The 21,300-nt window shown below is 45.1% G+C and overlaps 1 protein-coding gene across 6 annotated transcripts in view; it reads left to right on the top strand.

Annotated features, from left to right (window-relative positions):
- The window catches only part of Epg5 (ectopic P-granules 5 autophagy tethering factor), a 107,311-nt gene that overhangs the window by 70,359 nt on the left and 15,652 nt on the right, over positions 1–21,300 (top strand). For all 6 annotated transcript variants that reach the window (XR_013103606.1, XR_013103607.1, XM_076912393.1 and 3 more), the window contains 9 exons: positions 2,797–2,939; positions 4,162–4,318; positions 12,556–12,750; positions 13,833–14,046; positions 14,580–14,728; positions 15,519–15,720; positions 16,723–16,795; positions 18,056–18,159; positions 19,608–19,783. Coding sequence is in view for 4 of the 6 variants with exons in the window: in XM_076912393.1 (XP_076768508.1) it covers positions 2,797–2,939; positions 4,162–4,318; positions 12,556–12,750; positions 13,833–14,046; positions 14,580–14,728; positions 15,519–15,720; positions 16,723–16,795; positions 18,056–18,159; positions 19,608–19,783 (1,413 nt within the window). In the remaining 2 variants the exon portion in view is untranslated. The remainder of the gene's footprint in view (positions 1–2,796; positions 2,940–4,161; positions 4,319–12,555; positions 12,751–13,832; positions 14,047–14,579; positions 14,729–15,518; positions 15,721–16,722; positions 16,796–18,055; positions 18,160–19,607; positions 19,784–21,300) is intronic.

The raw sequence follows: 21,300 nt of genomic DNA, 5'->3' as shown, positions 1-21,300 counted from the left end.
AAACATGGATGAATGTCTGGGGGAAGCCTTTTGCCTGCTGCTGCAGCTCTAGGATCTTGGGAATGCAGAAGTAATACCCTTGGGCTGTGGCTGCTGTACTTCTTTATCTGCAAGTGACCTTGCATTTCTTGGTGTTAGGAGACTTTCGTACTCTCTGCATGAAGGAGCAGCATTCTTGACATTCTTTAGGATGGCTACCATCTTATTGGACTGATGTCTGGTTGTCTGTCAGGAGACTGGTGGTTGAAAATCAAGGTTTAGGTTGTTACTGATTATTTAGGACATGGCATTAGTGACATCACAGGCAAGATTGCCAGGGTGGGAGCTGTGTTTACAGGGTGCTGACAGTGGCTGCTTTGTGCAGGTCCTAGCAGTGCACTACCTTGGTGTGCTGGGGGATGGTGATGCTGCTGCATACACAGCTCCACCAGCTCACTCATGGTATCCGTGTTAAGGTCTGTAGCACTTGTCTTGCAGCATGAGGACCCGAATTCAAACCCTAGAACCAAATGAAGCCCAGCGTGGTGTGCTTGATGGTACACTTGCTGTATAGTCAAGGATGACCTTGAGCTAATCCTGAGATTACAGGTGTGCACCCCTATGCCCAGTTTATACAGTGCTTAAAGTTTTGTCTCTCCCAGGCAAACCATGGTATTATATCCCTAGCCCTTCTCTTAAAGAACACCAACCCCCTTGTGTGTTAAGCACATACACACACACATACACACATACACATACACACACACACACACATACACACACACACACCCTTAACCTTTTGTTTTTCCCATCTAGAACATAGACAAAGCAGATATCCAGGCTCCATGTGTGCTTAGCATAAAGAGGAAGATACAGATGCTATTAGCAAAACATCTGTCATTTTAAACAAAAACACTCAGAATTATAAAGCAACAAAGTAAGATACAATACAGGAAAGTGGGGCAGTAAGTGGGACAGTGGGCTACTGTGAGGGGTGAGGGCGTGCAGGCCTGAACCAGCTCCTGAGGAGTCGTGTGTAATTCTCAGTTCCTGGAACAAAGCAAAGCTCTTTATAGGGATGCTCATGGATGGAAGAGTCAGCCAGAACCTGTGAGAGACCAGCCAGAAGTGCTGGAGAACTGTGGCCACGGGATAACAGAGACACTGATCACTTATGGAGAACTGTGGCCACGGGATAACAGAGACACTGATCACTTATGGAGAACTGTGGCCACGGGGATAACAGAGACACTGATCACTTATGGAGAACTGTGGCCACGGGGATAACAGAGACACTGATCACTTATGGAGAACTGTGGCCACGGGGATAACAGAGACACTGATCACTTATGGAGAACTGTGGCCAGGGGGGGATAACAGAGACACTGATCACTTCTGAATGCACCTAATTCTCTCGTATGTGCATGATATGAGGACAGCCTCAAGTGACATCCCCTGTGCTTTTTTGAGACAGGATCTCTCACTGGCTGGTGCTTACCAAGTTAAGCCCACAGTCTGCGCATACCACTATGCTGTTCTTGGGTACTAGGGTTTACACCCAAGTCCACACTACCACCTAGGACATTTCCCCAGACCTCCAGTGGATCTGGTCCTTTAAAGAGGCCCCATTCCTCTGGAACAGGCTGTTCATTAATTGCAGTGTGATGCCTGTGGTTAACTGTATTCAGGAGAGCATGTTGATCCCAGGCTGTGTGAGTCTCAGAGAGAGAGGGGGGGGGAGAGGGAGAGAGGGAGAGAGGAAGAGAGGAGAGGAGAGAAAAGAGGGGAGGGGAGGGGAGGGGAGGAGAGGGAGAGGGAGAGGGAGAGAGAGAGAGAGAGAGAGAGAGAGAGAGAGAGAGAGAGAGAGAGGGAAAGAGGAAAGGCCTTAGCAAGGGAAGATGCTATATGCTAGTTCTATGATGGGATTTGAACAAGTGAAACATAAGAAAACTAAAATATGTTTTGTTAAATATTCTTAAGCATTGATAAGTTATTTATTATCATATCAGTTTATAAGCAAATATATAGACACAAGCTTTAGTATTTTTATAAAAAATAAACTCATTTAATTAAACCAGGTGTGGTGGCACATCTGAAGTCTGAGTACTTGGAAAGTAGAGAGGCAAGAAAATCAGGCATTCAAGGTCTACCTGGGCTAAATAGTGAATTTTAGACCAGCCTATGTTATGTGAATCCTTATACAACACACACACATGATAAAAGAAAAATTATATTTAATTTCAATTTGATTCTACATAAGCAATGAGTTCTTTAATAGTTCCCCTACTCTAATGGGGATTGAACTTAGAGTCACGTATTAGACGAGTGCTCTCATCACTGAGAGCTACATTTTTTATCTCTCACCCTCACTTTTAAATTAAGTGTCATGGTCTCTATGTGTAGCACAGGCTGACCTTGAACTCATGATCCTGCTGCTTCTGTCTTGTGCTAGAATAATCCTTGATAGCTTTTGACTTATTTTCCCCATTCATTTTACATTCAATCAAGTTTTGGATTAAATTGTATTGTTGACTATAATAATATTCTATGCATCATATGCCATTGCACTTACAATAAAATACCCCATTCTAGAAGTATTAGGAGAAAACAAGACTGTTGAGGGCTGGCTGTGGTAGATCATACCTCTAACCCTAGCACTTGGAAGGCTGAGGCAGAAAGATTGCCATGAGTTTGTGGCCAGCCTGGGCTATAGAGTAAGACCATTTGAAAAAAAAACCCAAAACAAACAACAACAACAAAAAAATCAAAGCAAACAATAATAACAAAAAGCCTGCTAATCCCTTGAATTGTTATTAGTTTGAAGGCATGTGCAAGAATGAAGCAGTAAGCCAGCAGATCCATGTTCTGCAAAAAGAAGTGAGACAGTTCCAAGCAGAAGCTGCTCAGCCCCCGGCACTAATTGTTGTGGAGGCTGCTGTGCATGCAGAAAACCTGATCACGTGAGTCCCACGGCCTGTCATTTCAAAGTTGGCTTTGCTGTTGATAGTAGTCATGCATGTTACCTTATCTCTTTGCTGCCTTACACCTCTAATCATTTAGTATGGAAATCAGCAAACTGGGGCCTTTGGGTCCCATCTGGCTAGCTATCTGTTTATATATCTGTTTATATAAACGGTTTTACTGGAGGATAGCAGTCTCTGTCTCTCATACGGCTATGACTTATGAGCTTCAACAACAGATGTGACTACTTGTGATGCTTGCTTTATGGCCCACAAACATAAAATATTTCCTATCATCTGGCCTTGTCCAGCAAAAGTTTACAAACCCTTGAACTGTAAGATGATTCTGTGCATTGGAACTCAGTGATGGGGGTTTACCTCTTCAGTTTACCCTGGAGTCATCCTCACCCAGAAGGTTACTGTTGTCAACTCAGATTATAAAATAAAGCTCACCACCATTGCTTACAGGGATGAGGCCTTTTTAACTTGCATGTGACCATTGTGGTTTTCTCTGAGAGCTCCTGGCATATACTCACCTTGTCTAAAGCCAACTGGACAAAGCTGGGAAGGAAGCTATCTTAATTTAACACCACTGCACTTCGTGGCAAGCCACTGATCCCTTCAGCAAGTGGGGATGGTGTGTAGAGGGCATTGAAGCCTCCTGTGTAGGGGAAGGATTAGATCAGGCTAACCACAGGTTGGTATTTTTATCTCTGGGAAGGTACTACAAAGCATGAGCAATAGAAGAATATCTTAGGAAAAATTTTTAGATGTATTTGTTTTACATGTATGAGTGTTTTTCCTGCATGAATGTACTTGTACCACTTGTTGCCTGGTGTTCATCTCACCCTCAGGCATATTTTAGATTTTAAAATATATAGAGATCAACATATTTGTGTTCTAAAATATACAAAAGTCAAGTAACTGAATTACATACAGTACATGAAAACTTTAATAAATGCCAAAATGTTAATTGTCCTTATAATAACAGCTGACTTTTACTTCCTCTAGGGAAGTATAAAGGCATTACTGCATCTCTAAAGTTAATCTTTAGGTAATTGATCGATACACATTTACCACATGTAATATTTTTAAGGTGTTATTTGCATAGGGCTCTGAAGACTCTTACAGATACTGCCTGAGGAGTCTAGGAAGTCAAAGAGACATTTGGGAATATAGATTCTTTACTGCAGACAAATATTGTGCTCATGTTTTCCCACAGGGCCTTAGTGAACACCTATAAGTTACAGCCTACACCTGGAGTTCAGAAAATTGGCATCAGCCTTTTCTTTACTGTTGTGGACCATGTCAGCGATGAGACCCAGCGCCATCCTCCTACAAGACAGTTCTTCACTTCATGCATTGAGATCTTGGGACAGGTAAGGCTATTCCCAGTTGTCAGTCACGTGTGGACAGGCAGTGAATTCCCACAGTATCTTGACTACCTACTATCAGAAGCCTCTTGAGAACTGTTGGCTTCCTTTGATGTTGGTAGAATTTTTGGCATAGAATGTTGCTTCTTCTACAAGAGAGATTAAGTTGTTCATAATTGAAAGACTAGGGAGACATTAGATTTTGGCATAGGTTGTTGGTATTATTATTATTATTTTTTTTTTTGGTTTTTCGAGACAGGGTTTCTCTGTGTAGCCCTGGCTGTCCTGGAACTCACTCTGTAGACCAGGCTGGCCTTGAACTCAGAAATCCACCTGCTTCTGCCTCCCAAGTGCTGGGATTAAAGGCGTGCGCCACCACTGCCCGGCGGTTGTTGGTATTATTAACAATTACGTTGTTAAAGTTTCTTTATCATTTGCAAAATAGTTTCCAATTAATTTTTAAAGTTTGTCCTCACTCTGTCTGATTTTGTATAGTTGATACCATTCCCATCATATTCCTTGAAAATGATGAGTCTTAGTGGCATAGCCTATAATTCTGCTACTTAGGATCCCAAGTTCAAGGCCTGCCTAAGGCTACAGAGTAAGTTCAAGTCCAACCTGGACAACTTAGTAAGACATTGTCTCAAAAAAGTCATAAAACAAACAAATAAAAACCAAAAAAAGATAGGAGTCATAGGTCAGTGGTAAAGTCCTTGCCCAGTGTGCATGAGAGACTTAAGTTCAGTCCTTAGTATTGCTATTATCTAAAACATTTCAAAATTTGTATTGCTTGTGTGTATGTGTGTGTATGTGTGTCACACAAATATGTGTATGCATAGAGGCCAGAGCTTTATCACTTTCTGACTTGTACAAGTTCTGTCATGGAATCTTGAGTCAGGCTGGTCAGCTTGTGATTTCATGTCTCCATCCCCAACCTCTGTCAGTTTCAGATGCACACAGCCGCTGCCTCTTTAGTTTCATGTGGATGCTGGGATTAGACACAGGTCCTCAGGCCTGTGCAGCGTGCATTCATCTCCAAGCTGTTTGTCCTGCTCTTTGCAGCTCAAATTCTTTCAAATTACGTGCCTTTTGATGTGCTTATTGGCAGAGCGCACGTGTGCGCATGTGTGCGCATGTGTGTGTGTGTGTGTATGTGAATGTGTATGGGAGTGAATGTATGTGTGTGTGTATGTGAGCGTGTATGGGAGTGTGTGCATGTGAGCATATGTGTGTGTGTGTGTGTGTATGTGAATGTGTATGGGAGTGAGTATATGTGTATGTGAGCGTGTATGGGAGTGTGTGTGCATGTGAGTGTATGCGTGTGTGTGTATGTGAGCGTATGTGTGTGTGTGTATGAGCGTGTATGTGAGTGTGTGTATGTGAGCGTATGTGTGTGTGTGTGAGCGTATATGTGAGTGTGTGTGCATGTGAGTGTATGCGTGTGTGTGTATGTGAGCGTATGTGTGTGTGTGTGAGCGTATATGTGAGCGTGTATGTGAGTGTGTGTGCATGTGAGCGTATGTGTGTGTGTGTGTGTGAGCGAGTGTATGCGTGTGTGTGTATGTGAGTGTATGTGTGTGTGTGTGTGTGTGAGCGTGTATGTGAGTGTGTGTGCATGTGAGCGTATATGTGTGTGCGTGTGAGCGTGTATGTGAGTGTATGTGTGTGAGCGTGTATGTGAGTGTATGCGTGTGTGTGTATGTGAGCGTATGTGTGTGTGTGAGCGTATATGTGAGCGTGTATGTGAGTGTGTGTGCATGTGAGCGTATGTGTGTGTGTGTGTGAGCGAGTGTATGCGTGTGTGTGCATGTGAGCGTGTGTGTGTGTGTGAGCGTGTATGTGAGCGTGTATGTGAGTGTGTGTGCATGTGAGCGTATATGTGTGTGTGAGCGTGTATGTGTGTGTGCATGTGAGTGTATGTGTGTGTGTGTGAGCTTGTATGTGAGTGTGTGTGCATGTGAGCGTATGTGTGTGTGTGTGTGAGCGTGTATGTGAGTGTGTGTGCATGTGAGCGTATGTGTGTGTGCATGTGAGCGTGTATGTGTGTGTGTGTGTGCGTGAGTGTATGTGTGTGTGTGAGCGTGTGAGTGTGTGTGCATGTGAGCGTGTGTGTGTGTGTGAGCGTGTGTGTGTGTGTGAGCGTGTGAGTGTGTGTGCATGTGAGTGTATGCGTGTGTATGTGAGCATGTGTGTGTGTGTGTGTGTGTGAGAGCGTGTATGTGAGTGTGTGAGTGTGTGTGCATGTGTGTGTATGTGTGTGTGTGAGCGTGTATGTGAGTGTGTGTATGTGAGCGTGTATGTGAGTGTGTGTGCATGTGAGTGTGTGTGTGTGTGAGCGTGTATGTGAGTGTGTGTGCATGTGAGTGTATGCGTGTGTGTGCATATGAGTGTGTATGTGAGTGTGTGTGTGTGCGTGAGTGTGTGTGTGTGAGCGTGTATGTGAGTGTGTGTGCATGTGAGCGTATGTGTGTGTGTGTGAGCGTGTATGTGAGTGTGTGTGCATGTGAGTGTGTGTGTGTGAGCGTGTATGTGAGTGTGTGTGCATGTGAGTGTGTATGTGAGTGTGTGTGTGTGCGTGAGTGTGTGTGTGTGAGCGTGTATGTGAGTGTGTGTGCATGTGAGCGTATGTGTGTGTGTGTGAGCGTGTATGTGAGTGTGTGTGCATGTGAGTGTGTGTGCATGTGAGCGTGTATGTGAGTGTGTGTGCATGTGAGTGTATGCGTGTGTGTGTATGTGAGCGTGTGTGTGTGTGTGTGAGAGCGTGTATGTGTGTGTGTATGTGAGTGTGTGTGCATGTGAGCGTATGTGTGTGTGTGTGTGAGCGTGTATGTGAGTGTGTGTATGTGAGCGTGTATGTGAGTGTGTGTGCATGTGAGCGTATGTGTGTGTGAGCGTGTATGTGAGTGTGTGTGCATGTGAGTGTATGCGTGTGTGTGCATGTGAGTGTGTATGTGAGTGTGTGTGTGTGCGTGAGTGTGTGTGTGTGAGCGTGTATGTGAGTGTGTGTGCATGTGAGCGTATGTGTGTGTGTGTGAGCGTGTATGTGAGTGTGTGTGCATGTGAGTGTGTGTGTGTGTGAGCGTGTATGTGAGTGTGTGTGCATGTGAGTGTATGCGTGTGTGTGCATGTGTGTGTGTGCGTGAGTGTATGTGTGTGCGTGAGTGTGTGTGTGTGAGCGTGTATGTGAGTGTGTGTGCATGTGAGCGTATGTGTGTGTGTGTGAGCGTGTATGTGAGTGTGTGTGCATGTGAGTGTGTGTGTGTGAGCATGTATGTGAGTGTGTGTGCATGTGAGTGTATGCGTGTGTGTGCATGTGAGTGTGTATGTGAGTGTGTGTGTGTGCGTGAGTGTGTGTGTGTGAGCGTGTATGTGAGTGTGTGTGCATGTGAGCGTATGTGTGTGTGTGTGAGCGTGTATGTGAGTGTGTGTGCATGTGTGTGTGTGTGAGCGTGTATGTGAGTGTGTGTGCATGTGAGTGTGTATGTGAGTGTGTGTGTGTGCATGAGTGTGTGTGTGTGAGCGTGTATGTGAGTGTGTGTGCATGTGAGCGTATGTGTGTGTGTGTGAGCGTGTATGTGAGTGTGTGTGCATGTGAGTGTGTGTGTGTGTGAGCGTGTATGTGAGTGTGTGTGCATGTGAGTGTATGCGTGTGTGTGCATGTGAGTGTGTATGTGAGTGTGTGTGTGTGCGTGAGTGTGTGTGTGTGAGCGTGTATGTGAGTGTGTGTGCATGTGAGCGTATGTGTGTGTGTGTGAGCGTGTATGTGAGTGTGTGTGCATGTGAGTGTATGCGTGTGTGTGTATGTGAGCGTGTGTGTGTGTGTGTGAGAGCGTGTATGTGTGTGTGTATGTGAGTGTGTGTGCATGTGAGCGTATGTGTGTGTGTGTGTGAGCGTGTATGTGAGTGTGTGTATGTGAGCGTGTATGTGAGTGTGTGTGCATGTGAGCGTATGTGTGTGTGAGCGTGTATGTGAGTGTGTGTGCATGTGAGTGTATGCGTGTGTGTGCATGTGAGTGTGTATGTGAGTGTGTGTGTGTGCGTGAGTGTGTGTGTGTGAGCGTGTATGTGAGTGTGTGTGCATGTGAGCGTATGTGTGTGTGTGTGAGCGTGTATGTGAGTGTGTGTGCATGTGAGTGTGTGTGTGTGTGAGCGTGTATGTGAGTGTGTGTGCATGTGAGTGTATGCGTGTGTGTGCATGTGAGTGTGTATGTGAGTGTGTGTGTGTGCGTGAGTGTGTGCGTGTGAGCGTGTATGTGAGTGTGTGTGCATGTGAGCGTATGTGTGTGTGTGTGAGCGTGTATGTGAGTGTGTGTGCATGTGAGTGTATGCGTGTGTGTGTATGTGAGCGTGTGTGTGTGTGTGAGAGCGTGTATGTGTGTGTGTATGTGAGTGTGTGTGCATGTGAGCGTATGTGTGTGTGTGTGTGAGCGTGTATGTGAGTGTGTGTATGTGAGCGTGTATGTGAGTGTGTGTGCATGTGAGCGTATGTGTGTGTGAGCGTGTATGTGAGTGTGTGTGCATGTGAGCGTATGTGTGTGTGTGTGAGCGTGTATGTGAGTGTGTGTGCATGTGAGTGTGTGTGTGTGTGAGCGTGTATGTGAGTGTGTGTGCATGTGAGTGTATGCGTGTGTGTGCATGTGAGCGTGTATGTGAGTGTGTGCATGTGAGCATATGTGTGTGTATGTGAGCATGTATGAGTGTGTGTGCATGTGAGTGTGCGTGCGTGTGTGTGTGTGTGAGCGTGTATGTGAGTGTGTGTATGTGAGCGTGTATGTGAGTGTGTGTGCATGTGAGTGTGTGTGTGTGTGAGCGTGTATGTGAGTGTGTGTGCATGTGAGTGTATGCGTGTGTGTGCATATGAGTGTGTATGTGAGTGTGTGTGTGTGCGTGAGTGTGTGTGTGTGAGCGTGTATGTGAGTGTGTGTGCATGTGAGCGTATGTGTGTGTGTGTGCGTGAGTGTGTGTGTGTGAGCGTGTATGTGAGTGTGTGTGCATGTGAGCGTATGTGTGTGTGTGTGAGCGTGTATGTGAGTGTGTGTGCATGTGAGTGTGTGTGTGTGAGCGTGTATGTGAGTGTGTGTGCATGTGAGTGTGTATGTGAGTGTGTGTGTGTGCGTGAGTGTGTGTGTGTGAGCGTGTATGTGAGTGTGTGTGCATGTGAGCGTATGTGTGTGTGTGTGAGCGTGTATGTGAGTGTGTGTGCATGTGAGTGTGTGTGCATGTGAGCGTGTATGTGAGTGTGTGTGCATGTGAGTGTATGCGTGTGTGTGTATGTGAGCGTGTGTGTGTGTGTGTGAGAGCGTGTATGTGTGTGTGTATGTGAGTGTGTGTGCATGTGAGCGTATGTGTGTGTGTGTGTGAGCGTGTATGTGAGTGTGTGTATGTGAGCGTGTATGTGAGTGTGTGTGCATGTGAGCGTATGTGTGTGTGAGCGTGTATGTGAGTGTGTGTGCATGTGAGTGTATGCGTGTGTGTGCATGTGAGTGTGTATGTGAGTGTGTGTGTGTGCGTGAGTGTGTGTGTGTGAGCGTGTATGTGAGTGTGTGTGCATGTGAGCGTATGTGTGTGTGTGTGAGCGTGTATGTGAGTGTGTGTGCATGTGAGTGTGTGTGTGTGTGAGCGTGTATGTGAGTGTGTGTGCATGTGAGTGTATGCGTGTGTGTGCATGTGTGTGTGTGCGTGAGTGTATGTGTGTGCGTGAGTGTGTGTGTGTGAGCGTGTATGTGAGTGTGTGTGCATGTGAGCGTATGTGTGTGTGTGTGAGCGTGTATGTGAGTGTGTGTGCATGTGAGTGTGTGTGTGTGAGCATGTATGTGAGTGTGTGTGCATGTGAGTGTATGCGTGTGTGTGCATGTGAGTGTGTATGTGAGTGTGTGTGTGTGCGTGAGTGTGTGTGTGTGAGCGTGTATGTGAGTGTGTGTGCATGTGAGCGTATGTGTGTGTGTGTGAGCGTGTATGTGAGTGTGTGTGCATGTGTGTGTGTGTGAGCGTGTATGTGAGTGTGTGTGCATGTGAGTGTGTATGTGAGTGTGTGTGTGTGCATGAGTGTGTGTGTGTGAGCGTGTATGTGAGTGTGTGTGCATGTGAGCGTATGTGTGTGTGTGTGAGCGTGTATGTGAGTGTGTGTGCATGTGAGTGTGTGTGTGTGTGAGCGTGTATGTGAGTGTGTGTGCATGTGAGTGTATGCGTGTGTGTGCATGTGAGTGTGTATGTGAGTGTGTGTGTGTGCGTGAGTGTGTGTGTGTGAGCGTGTATGTGAGTGTGTGTGCATGTGAGCGTATGTGTGTGTGTGTGAGCGTGTATGTGAGTGTGTGTGCATGTGAGTGTATGCGTGTGTGTGTATGTGAGCGTGTGTGTGTGTGTGTGAGAGCGTGTGTGTGTGTGTATGTGAGTGTGTGTGCATGTGAGCGTATGTGTGTGTGTGTGTGAGCGTGTATGTGAGTGTGTGTATGTGAGCGTGTATGTGAGTGTGTGTGCATGTGAGCGTATGTGTGTGTGAGCGTGTATGTGAGTGTGTGTGCATGTGAGTGTATGCGTGTGTGTGCATGTGAGTGTGTATGTGAGTGTGTGTGTGTGCGTGAGTGTGTGTGTGTGAGCGTGTATGTGAGTGTGTGTGCATGTGAGCGTATGTGTGTGTGTGTGAGCGTGTATGTGAGTGTGTGTGCATGTGAGTGTGTGTGTGTGTGAGCGTGTATGTGAGTGTGTGTGCATGTGAGTGTATGCGTGTGTGTGCATGTGAGTGTGTATGTGAGTGTGTGTGTGTGCGTGAGTGTGTGCGTGTGAGCGTGTATGTGAGTGTGTGTGCATGTGAGCGTATGTGTGTGTGTGTGAGCGTGTATGTGAGTGTGTGTGCATGTGAGTGTATGCGTGTGTGTGTATGTGAGCGTGTGTGTGTGTGTGAGAGCGTGTATGTGTGTGTGTATGTGAGTGTGTGTGCATGTGAGCGTATGTGTGTGTGTGTGTGAGCGTGTATGAGTGTGTGTATGTGAGCGTGTATGTGAGTGTGTGTGCATGTGAGCGTATGTGTGTGTGAGCGTGTATGTGAGTGTGTGTGCATGTGAGCGTATGTGTGTGTGTGTGAGCGTGTATGTGAGTGTGTGTGCATGTGAGTGTGTGTGTGTGTGAGCGTGTATGTGAGTGTGTGTGCATGTGAGTGTATGCGTGTGTGTGCATGTGAGCGTGTATGTGAGTGTGTGCATGTGAGCATATGTGTGTGTATGTGAGCATGTATGAGTGTGTGTGCATGTGAGTGTGCGTGCGTGTGTGTGTGTGTGAGCGTGTATGTGAGTGTGTGTGCATGTGAGTGTATGCGTGTGTGTGTGTATGTGTGTGTATGTGAGTGTGTGTGCATGTGAGTGTATGTGTGTGTGAGCGTGTATGTGAGTGTGTGTGTATGTGAGCGTGTATGTGAGTGTGTGTGCATGTGAGCGTATGTGTGTGTATGTGAGTGTGTGTGTATGTGAGTGAGTGTGCATGTGAGTGTATGTGTGTGTGTTGCTGATTATTTTCCTTTGTACATTTTTCGGGCCTTGGTTTGATTGTAAGAGTTCTTTAGATGGTTTTTAGCTTAGTGCTTAGAAATCGATATATTTTTATAGTTCAGTTTTCTTCTATTTTATGATTCTTTTGTCTCACTGAAGTTAAAATTTTAATATAGTCATACCACGAGCCCTACCTGTTATTTTTAAAAATTATTTATTTTAGTGTGTGAGTTACACTGTAGCTGTCTTCAGACACACCAGAAGAGGGCATCGGATCCCTTTAAAGATGGTTGTGAACCACCATGTGGTTGCTGGGAATCGAACTCAGGACCTCTGGAAGAGCAGTCAGTGCTCTTAACCGCTGAGCCATCTCTCCAGCCCCTGCCTGTTATTTTTGTTGTGATCAACATTAGCAAAACCTTCCTAAAGCTGTGCTACATAGAGAGTCACTTAGATTCTAGTGCATTTTAGCCTTTGAACCACATCAATTTATTATTATTATCATTCATCATCATCATTGTTATTGTTATTGAGACTGGGTCTCACTTTTTAGCTCTGGATGGCCAGGAACGTACTATGTATACCAGGCTGTTCTCAAACTTACAGTGCTAGGATTAAAGGTACATGATTTGTGGTATCTTTTTATTTTATATTTTTGTTTACAAGAAATGATTTCACCTTATTTGGTACCCTTGAAGATCGACTGCTTAAGATAAGAGGAAAGGGAAAATTGAGCGACCGCTCTTCTTTTATTTTGCCCAGGTGTTTATTAGCGGCACTAAATCAGAGTGCAGAAAGTTGCTTCAGAGCATCCTGAAGAACAGGCGGCTCTGCTCTCTGCTGTCTCCTTTCTTCACTCCCAATGCTGCGCCCGCTGAGTTCATCCAGCTGTATGAGAAAGTGGTGACGTGTCTGAGAGAGGACAACAGTGACCTGATCTTCATGCTGCTCACCAAGGTGCTCATGGGTGCCTGGCTGCCGCTTCCCATCCCGAAGAGCCACGGAGATTGGCCACGGATCCCTTACACGCTGCATGATCTTTGAATGGCCTGATGTTACAGCCTCCCTTTTGTGGGAAAGACGTGGCTGTACTGAATAGACAGTCTTATTGCACAGAGTGTGGATCCCCAAAGGATCGCCTCCCAGGCTTTCTTTTAAAACTTAGGACAGTCATGAAATATTCCTAATAGTTTAATAATCCTTTTAAACTTATCTTGAATCTGTAACTATATTGTTTGATCTGTGGGTTATTTTGTGTCAGACTCTCATGTTTTGAATCCCTTGTCCTCATTTTGAATAGAAGACTCTGAGAGCAGGGCAGTGACGTAAGTAGTGGAGAATGTCAGCACATCAGCTGGGCTTCCTTCCATGACACTGATGAAGCCAGCGGTAGGACGCTGGCACTTCTTAGGGCTCAGAGACTCACCTCAGTCCATAGCAGAGGCGGATGTATTTTATAGTATGGAAAGTTGGGAAATTCCAGCAGTCTGATCTTTTATAAACTTAGGTAGGTAACTCTGTCAGTAAATCCATGGCTGCTGAAGAAGCTCTTAAGTGCTGCTCGGTTTTGACGCTGTCCCGAGGGACAGCTCTGAAGCTCCGGCAGGTCTCAGAGGGACTCTCTGTGAAGAAAGTATAGAATTCCAGAAACAGTGGAGTTGTACATCGATAGTGGGTTGGTGGTCAGTGGAGGGTTCCTGTTCTTGTTTTGTGTTGTTTGCAGTGCTAGGTGTCAAACCTAGGGCTGGCTGTGAACACTCAAGGTGAGTGTTGTGTTTCTGATTGTAGCCTTACCCACCCTGACCTAAGATTTGATGTTGAGGAGGTTGAGGCTCTACTGACTTTACCTCCGAGCTCAGGTAATGAGTGGGATGATGGCATCGTGGTGCCCATCACTTGTCTCTATGCACATCTTAGTTCCTGTGTTAGTAGACAGGTACTGCAAGGCTGTCTTTGGTTTTTAAATTTGCACAACCCTCTCTGCTGCATCTAATTTTCTAACATAAATAAAATGGCTTCTTGTTTCTGTTTCTTTTTAGTTTGATATTCAACAATGGTTAAACAGCACTAAACCCCCCCTGTCTGACCGCACCAGGCTCCTGGAGTCCATTCACTTGGCACTCACTGCCTGGGGCCTTGAACCAGAGGAAGATATTCTGATGCCATTTAATCTTTTCTGTAAGCACTGGACTCACCTCCTACTCTACCAGTTCCCTGACCAGTACAGTGATGTCCTCAGGCTGCTGGTGCAGAGTAAGTGTCTTCATGTGGTCATGGTTGAGAAGACTTCAGTCAGTAGTAGGTAGATAGCACATTTACCACTCCACAGGTGCCGTCTAAAAGTGTTAAGATGAGGCCAGAGAAATGGCTCAGCAGGTGGCGCTTGCCACTCAAGCCTGGTGATCAGAGTCCAGTTCCTAGAAACCATGGTGAAAGGAGACATGTGGGCGCGTGCACACACATACCACACACTCACATTAATACAATTTCTTAATCACTGTAGGAGGGTGGAGTCACCCCTGCCCTCACCTTCCAGTCCAGTGACTTCAGTGGAGCTCACTCGCACTTAAGTCACTTTTGTTGTCTCTTTACTTTGCTCTTCTTATACCACATATCCCTAAAAATCTGGTTTAGACCATCGCCATCACCATCATCACCACCACCACCACCACCACCACCACCACCACCACCACCACCACTACTTTGTAAAGTACACGTGATCTTTGATTCACATTGTAAAAGTGATTTGGGAAACACAGACCTGCTGTCTCTGCCTTTTGCTCTAGGCTCTGCAGAGCAGCTGCTGAGTCCTGAGTGCTGGAAAGCCACTCTGAGAGCCCTGGGCTGCTACGACCCGAGCAGCCAGCAGGGGGCGGCCTCCGTGGAGAGCTCAGTGCTTCACAGTGCTTCGGATGTTCTCTTGTCAGACAAGCAGGTGTGTAGCTTTTGCTCTGACAGTTTGTGCATTCTTTTCCATTTCCCTTGCTGTGAAGTTTTAAACAATTGGAACACATTTAAAAGCCGGTGTTTTTGTTTTGTTCTAAGGGGTGTGTGTGTGTATAAGAGCTCCATGGTTTTCTTTCACTTTTGCTTCCTGTCGCCTTTGTCTAGACTGCTTTTCTTGTATGCTCCTGCGTGCAGTTCTATCCCTCTGAACAGAGCCATGCCAGCATTCTTCCTGTATAAACCTTCCGTCCCACCTAAGATCATCTGATTCAGCCCTGAGACCGCTCCATGGGTCCCACAGAGTCCTTCATCTTGTCAGCTTTATCTGTGGTGGCTTCCCATTAGAAGCCAGGTGTGGTGGCACACTCCCCTGCAGTTGTAGATCAGGAGACTCAAGCAAAAGCCTTTTGAGTGTGAGGCCAGTTTGGCTTGTCTGTGAGACCTCACCACCAAAACCAAACAAACAAGGAAACAAAAGCAACCTCAAAAATAAGGAAAATATGAGAATTTATTTGTAATAAAAGTTCCATTGCTTTAGAGTTTTAAACTTAACTATTTTTTTTTCTGTCTTTTTGTGGTTCTGTCAAAAATCTATATTCCCTTCACAATCTGTCATGGCACTGTGCTACAAAGGGCTTGAAGGCATGGCTCAGCAGTGGGGTGCTTTCCTGCTATTCATGAGGTTCTCAGTTTCACCCAGCAACAGAAAAGAAGGAAGGGAGTGGGGAAGAATACAGCAGACATTCAGTGAGCAGTGTTTGGTCGGCCATCTTTTCTAGGTAATGGAGACGGTACAGTGGCTTTCTGACTTCTTTTATAAGCTGCGGTTATCCAAGTTGGACTTTAAAAGTTTTGGATTATTCTCTAAGTGGAGCCCTTACATGGCTGATGTGAAGATGTTTTTGGGATACCTTGTGAAGAGGCTGACTGACTTAGAAATTGCCTCCTTGGCCCAGGACCCAGCTACCAGCAGCAAAGAAGGTAGTGTGCGTCCAGTGTGATGGGGAGAAGGTAGTGTGTGTCCAGTGTGATGGGGAGAAGGTAGTGTGTGTCCAGTGTGATGGGGAGAAGGTAGTGTGTGTCCAGTGTGATGGGGAGAAGGTAGTGTGTGTCCAGTATGATGGGGAGAAGGTAGTGTGAGTCCAGTGTGATGGGGAGAAGGTAGTGTGTGTCCAGTGTGATGGGGAGAAGGTAGTGTGAGTCCAGTGTGATGGGGAGAAGGTAGTGTGTGTCCAGTGTGATGGGGAGAAGGTAGTGTGAGTCCAGTGTGATGGGGAGAAGGTAGTGTGTGTCCAGTATGATGGGGAGAAGGTAGTGTGAGTCCAGTGTGATGGGGGGAAGGTAGTGTGTGTCCAGTGTGATGGGGAGAAGGTAGTGTGAGTCCAGTGTGATGGGGAGAAGGTAGTGTGAGTCCAGTGTGATAGGGAGAAGGTAGTGTGTGTCCAGTGTGATGGGGAGAAGGTAGTGTGAGTCCAGTGTGATGGGGGGAAGTGCTGCCTTCCGTTAGAAGGGGTGGAAGGAGATGGATAAAGAGATTCTTCTCAAATGTTGATCAGAGAAATGAAATAGAAAAAATGGGGTACAGGCATAAGCCCATAACTCATCATACCTATAATAGTTCACAGTGAATAGATGATGCTTGCTGTAGCTTGTTGGCCTTGCTATGATGCAAAGAGATGTATGTGTGTCGTCTACTCCTCTTCCTGTCATTTACCTAGTTAGTCATTGTCATTATGTTCTGAATATAAAGTATTTATCTTGGAAAATGTACATTATAAAATTATCTATGTGTTATAAAAATTAAACTCAGTTCATTGTTAACAAATGAAAAGGGAGGTGTGCATCGTGGTACTAACTGTACAGTTTCTGTATCAGCAAAAGCTTGCACAGAGAGGGAGGAGTACATTCGCATACATTTAGGATAAAATGTAATGGATGGCCAGAATGGGCTCCTTCTTGTGTGTAACGATTGTGCTGTTTCAGTGCTGCGGTCCCTGCACTCACAGATCATCCGGCTTTTTAAGCCCTGGATCCTGGTTTTAGAGGACACTGAGAGGTAAAAAGTTTTTCATGTACTCAGATGGTGTTTTGAAGTTTATTTACTTTAAGTTCTAATGATATTTAATACAGGTCATGATGATTTCACAGATTGAATTTTTAATATAGTGACATTTAAGTTTATAAATAAAGTCAAGACATTTTAATCTATTTAATTATTCATTGGGGTAATTAGTGATGTTATCTTAATATTCATTTCAGAACAAAGTGAAACACTAATTTCCAGTTTTCCACAGTCAGGAAGTTGAATGTGTTTGTATACTTTAAAAAATGATCTTTTTTCTCTATAAAGTAGCTCTATAAATATTTGTCTCAGCATTTCCTGTGAGGTTAGCTATTTTTAGAATTAAGTAATATATCAAATTATTGGGTTGGGAATGAACCCTTAATCATGTAACTCCACAGTTAAATAATAAATAGTCTTTGTATCCAGGTTCTTTGTGTTACCCAGGAGCATGTCAGAGAAAATCTGAGGCTGTAGGTCTTTACTTTCCTCGAAGACTGTCTTTGAATATTTGTTGGCTTGAGGATGGTATAGGGACTGGCTTCATAATTGGTTTGACAGTTTGTTAATTTCTACACATTAATGGAGCTTATTGATACTGAACTTTCTAGATGAGGGGAGAATTTCATATAAAGGAGTTCTTTGTGAGAGCCGGGTGACTCAGTGGTGAAGAATGCTCAGGTCTCTTGCGGAGGACTGGAGTTGAGGTGGCTCACAGACAGACACCTATAACTCCAGCTCCGGGAGTCGCACCTCCTCTTTTTGGTTAAATACATGCGCATGTACATGCATGCAGGCGCGCACACACACAGGAAAAAAGTTTTTTGGTTACCTCTTGTGGTAAATTTAAGTCATTTGTTTGTTAACATGAATTTTATTTCATTTTTGATCATGCTTTGAGTAGAGGTAAATTATTGTTGATTTGGCAGAATGGCACAAGTACAAAAAGGCACTTGCCTCCAAGCTTGAAGCCTGAAGTTTAGCCCCTGGAGCCCAGTGTAGGAGGAGAGAGCCCACAGCTGTCCTCTGCCCTCCATGAGCACACGTGTAGGTGTTGCTGGTGCTGGCACAGAGAGGAGGGAGAAGCAGCTAGCGGCTGCTGTGCACTCTGCCTGTGCCTCCAGGGCTTGGAGCTTTAAAGGGCATCGAGTACACTCTGAGCTCCATAGCTAGAGCTTTGGACAACGGCCTGAGACCTAACTCTGTCCAGTGCAGTTTCATTTCTGAGCATGTGTTTCTCTTCCTCTGATGTAGCCACCAGCGACATTACCCCTGGCTGGAGAGTGACACTGTGGTGGCCTCCAGCATCGTGCAGCTCTTCACTGACTGTGTTGGCTCACTGCATGGGAGTTTTAAAGGTAGGAAGATGTCATGGGTGCCTGCTTCCTGTGTCTTCCTCTTTATTGACACTGGAAGACAAAGAAGCAGACAGGAGACAGGTCTCTGCTCCAGTCATTTACGAGAGGTTTTCTGAGTTACATAGATATTCTGTTGAATGTTGCATACTACCAGTTGTACTCTAGAACATCCTCTCTGGTTTCCATAACAACCGGACTAAATTGTACCCTAACCCAGTAAGACATGGGGGTTCTTTTTTCCTTGCTTTCTCCCACTTATCTTCCTTTCCCTTCTTTGTACACTCACATGTTCACACCTTTGTGTAGATATATGGAGGTCTATATTGAATATCTGCTTCTGTCATTTTCTACGTTTTGTTTGTAAGACAGGGACTCACACTGAAGCTCTCTGTGTTGGTTAGACTGTCTGGCTAGCCAGCTGCACAGGACGGCTGGGAGCAGCTCTTGAGCTCTGGGTTGCAGGCACACACTCCCCTCACCTCCCTTTCTGTGAATCTCAGCTCAGGCTCTCGGGCTTGCACAGCAGCCTTTCTGACTGAGCCACCTTCTCAGCTCCCATCTTTTTAATAAGAGGAATCCTAGGGCTGGAAAGATGGCTCAGTGGTTCAGAACACTGCTGCTCTTCCAGAGGATCCAGGCTCAATCCCTAGCACTTCTGGTATGACTCTCAGCCATCTGCTGAGCCCACTTCCAGGGAATCCAACCCCTTCTTCTTACCTCTGTGGCCACCGCACACATGCGGTGCATAGACATGCTGGCAGCACACCTATCCACGTAAGATAAAAGTGAATCAAAAGGCCAATGTGAAGTGATAATTCATCACAATTCCATTTTACAGTGTGTGTGTGTGTGTGTGTGTGTGTGTGAGAGAGAGAGAGAGAGAGAGAGAGAGAGAGAGAGAGAGAGAGAGAGAAAGGAGAGAGAGAAAGAGATTGATTGATGTGGAGTCTGGAGGACAACTTGTGGAAGGTGGAAGTTGGTTCTCTTTCTTCCACCATGTGGGTTCCAGGAATCAAACGCTGTGTCAGGCTCAGCAGCAGCACTTTTAGCTACTGAGCCGTCTTGCCTGCTCTCATCCTGGTTTATTTTGCATTTCTCTGACATTTGGTGATGCTGAACATTTTCTATGTATTTGTTGGCCATTTTTATGTTTTGTGTTTTTTTTGTGAATTGTTGAAATATTTTCCCTAAAGGAATTCTTTGAAGATACTAAATGAAGAAAAAAAGCACTAATGGGGTGAGATTGGATACATGAGAGGGCAGCATGCTGTAGATATGTACTTGGGTTAAAAGCTATTTAGAAGTTTTGAAGAAAAAAGCTAATCACTTTGAGAATCTTTGACTTTTAAGTTCATGTTTGTCTTTTGTGTTAGCATTTCTTTTTCTTCCATCTCCTTTTTTTAAAAGAAACCAAATACCTTGAGCTGTATTTTTTTTTAACATTCTAGACAAGCTGTTGCCAGGTGATGAAGGAGCCCTGCGGTTGCACCTGCTGCATTACTGTGAAGCATGCACAGCACCTAAGATGCCAGAGTTCATTCTCTATGCCTTTCATAGTGCATACCAGAAGCTGGAGTGGAAGGACCTGCACCCTGACCAGAGGCTCATGGAGGCCTTCTTCAAGGTTCGACCGTTGGTGGTGTCTCCTCTTCAGTGTGGGCTCACTTTTGTGTCACATCCTGGTACACATTGTGGCAGCCTGTGGGCATTCTGTTGCTGTGTTGATGGATGATTGAGAACATCTGTTAAGCTGGTTTTAAAACCCAGAGAAAGACTTTGGCTCTGCTTTGTAGTCATCCTCTGGCTTTAGAAATAACACTGTGTGAGTCTCTGGCTTACCAACTGAGACTTGCTCAGTCCTGGTTTGTGGTTAGTTTTCTAGGATAATATTGTTAGAACTACTAGTGAATGTTTTATGACAGAAAATGTGAATCTGTACCCAAACTCCAAGTTGATTTCAGCAGTTATGCAACTGAATAAGATTGTAAGAGATAAAATCATTGTGGCAATCAATGACACATCATGATCAAAGGACCTAAAATAATCTGAAGGAAGGGCCAAGAAATGTGTGTGTGAACCTTTTCAATAGAAGGCTATGGTTGCTGGGGCCTCAGGTGCCTTCAGCAGCAGGCAGGAGCTGGTGCCCTCCTTTCCCTGGAGACCCAAGGGACCATGGTTTGCCCCATCATTTCACTCCGTCTGCCCATGATTCATCAGTTGGTTTGTGCTTTCTCTGTAATGTCATACTTATTACTGTTGAGTCATGTCAGGGCTTTAGTTGATACAGATCTGTAATTATTTATGATGATTACTAAGACACAGTTATTTACAATGATTAGTAAAATGTACTGGAGCCTTCCTGCATTTCTTTTGAAGCCCTACCTAGTACTGCTCTTGGCAGCCACTCTCCTATAGCCGAGTGCCAAGGAGGCTGATTCTGTTGAGTAGCTGAGGTGCAGGCCCTGAGTAGATACTTAGTCATCATTGTGAACATGAGAGAACCTTGGCTTAATGACCTGTAAGGCAGCATTTTAACTGAGAGGGCTGCTGTAAGACCAATTAAACTGTGGCTAGTCTGTCAAGGAGTGATGTAGAGTCTGTCTCTAGGAGTTTTACTCTAAGGATTAGGTAGCTGTGACCTGCCCAGAAGCTGGGAGTCTTTTGAGTTAAAAGGCTGGAGAATGGATTATAAAAGGATAAAGAATTGTCTTCCAGGAGGGAGCAGGTGTGAGTCACCACCAAACTCTAGTGTCATCATTATTTTATAAGTAGTATGAAGCTCTTAATATTAATCCATTAAGAGAAATGTATAGCTCTATGTTTATTAAGATAAACAAATGAGAACTACTCAAATAGGCTATAAAGTAAGACTTTCTGATTGATTATGTACTTACAGTACACCCCCAAGAAGACCTCTGACTAGAGTTCAGGCATTAGATTTTAAAGACCAGTCATGTGGAGATACTTATAATACAGCATCATGTTGGAAGTTCATATTAATATTATATACCCCAGTGTGGAACCACATTATAAACATTAGAAGGGAACTTGCACATCCTTGCTTCCAGTATATACCTGGGAAGGCAGCAGTTCTCGGGTGTGCCAGCTGTGTTCTGAGATCTGAAAACTGCTGAATAGTAG

The sequence above is a fragment of the Arvicanthis niloticus genome, chromosome 14 (genome assembly GCF_011762505.2).
Source record: "Arvicanthis niloticus isolate mArvNil1 chromosome 14, mArvNil1.pat.X, whole genome shotgun sequence".
In the NCBI taxonomy this organism is placed as follows: domain Eukaryota; kingdom Metazoa; phylum Chordata; class Mammalia; order Rodentia; family Muridae; genus Arvicanthis; species Arvicanthis niloticus.
The sequence above is the reverse complement of the archived record's forward strand: the minus strand, read 5'-3'. Positions and strand labels throughout refer to the sequence as shown.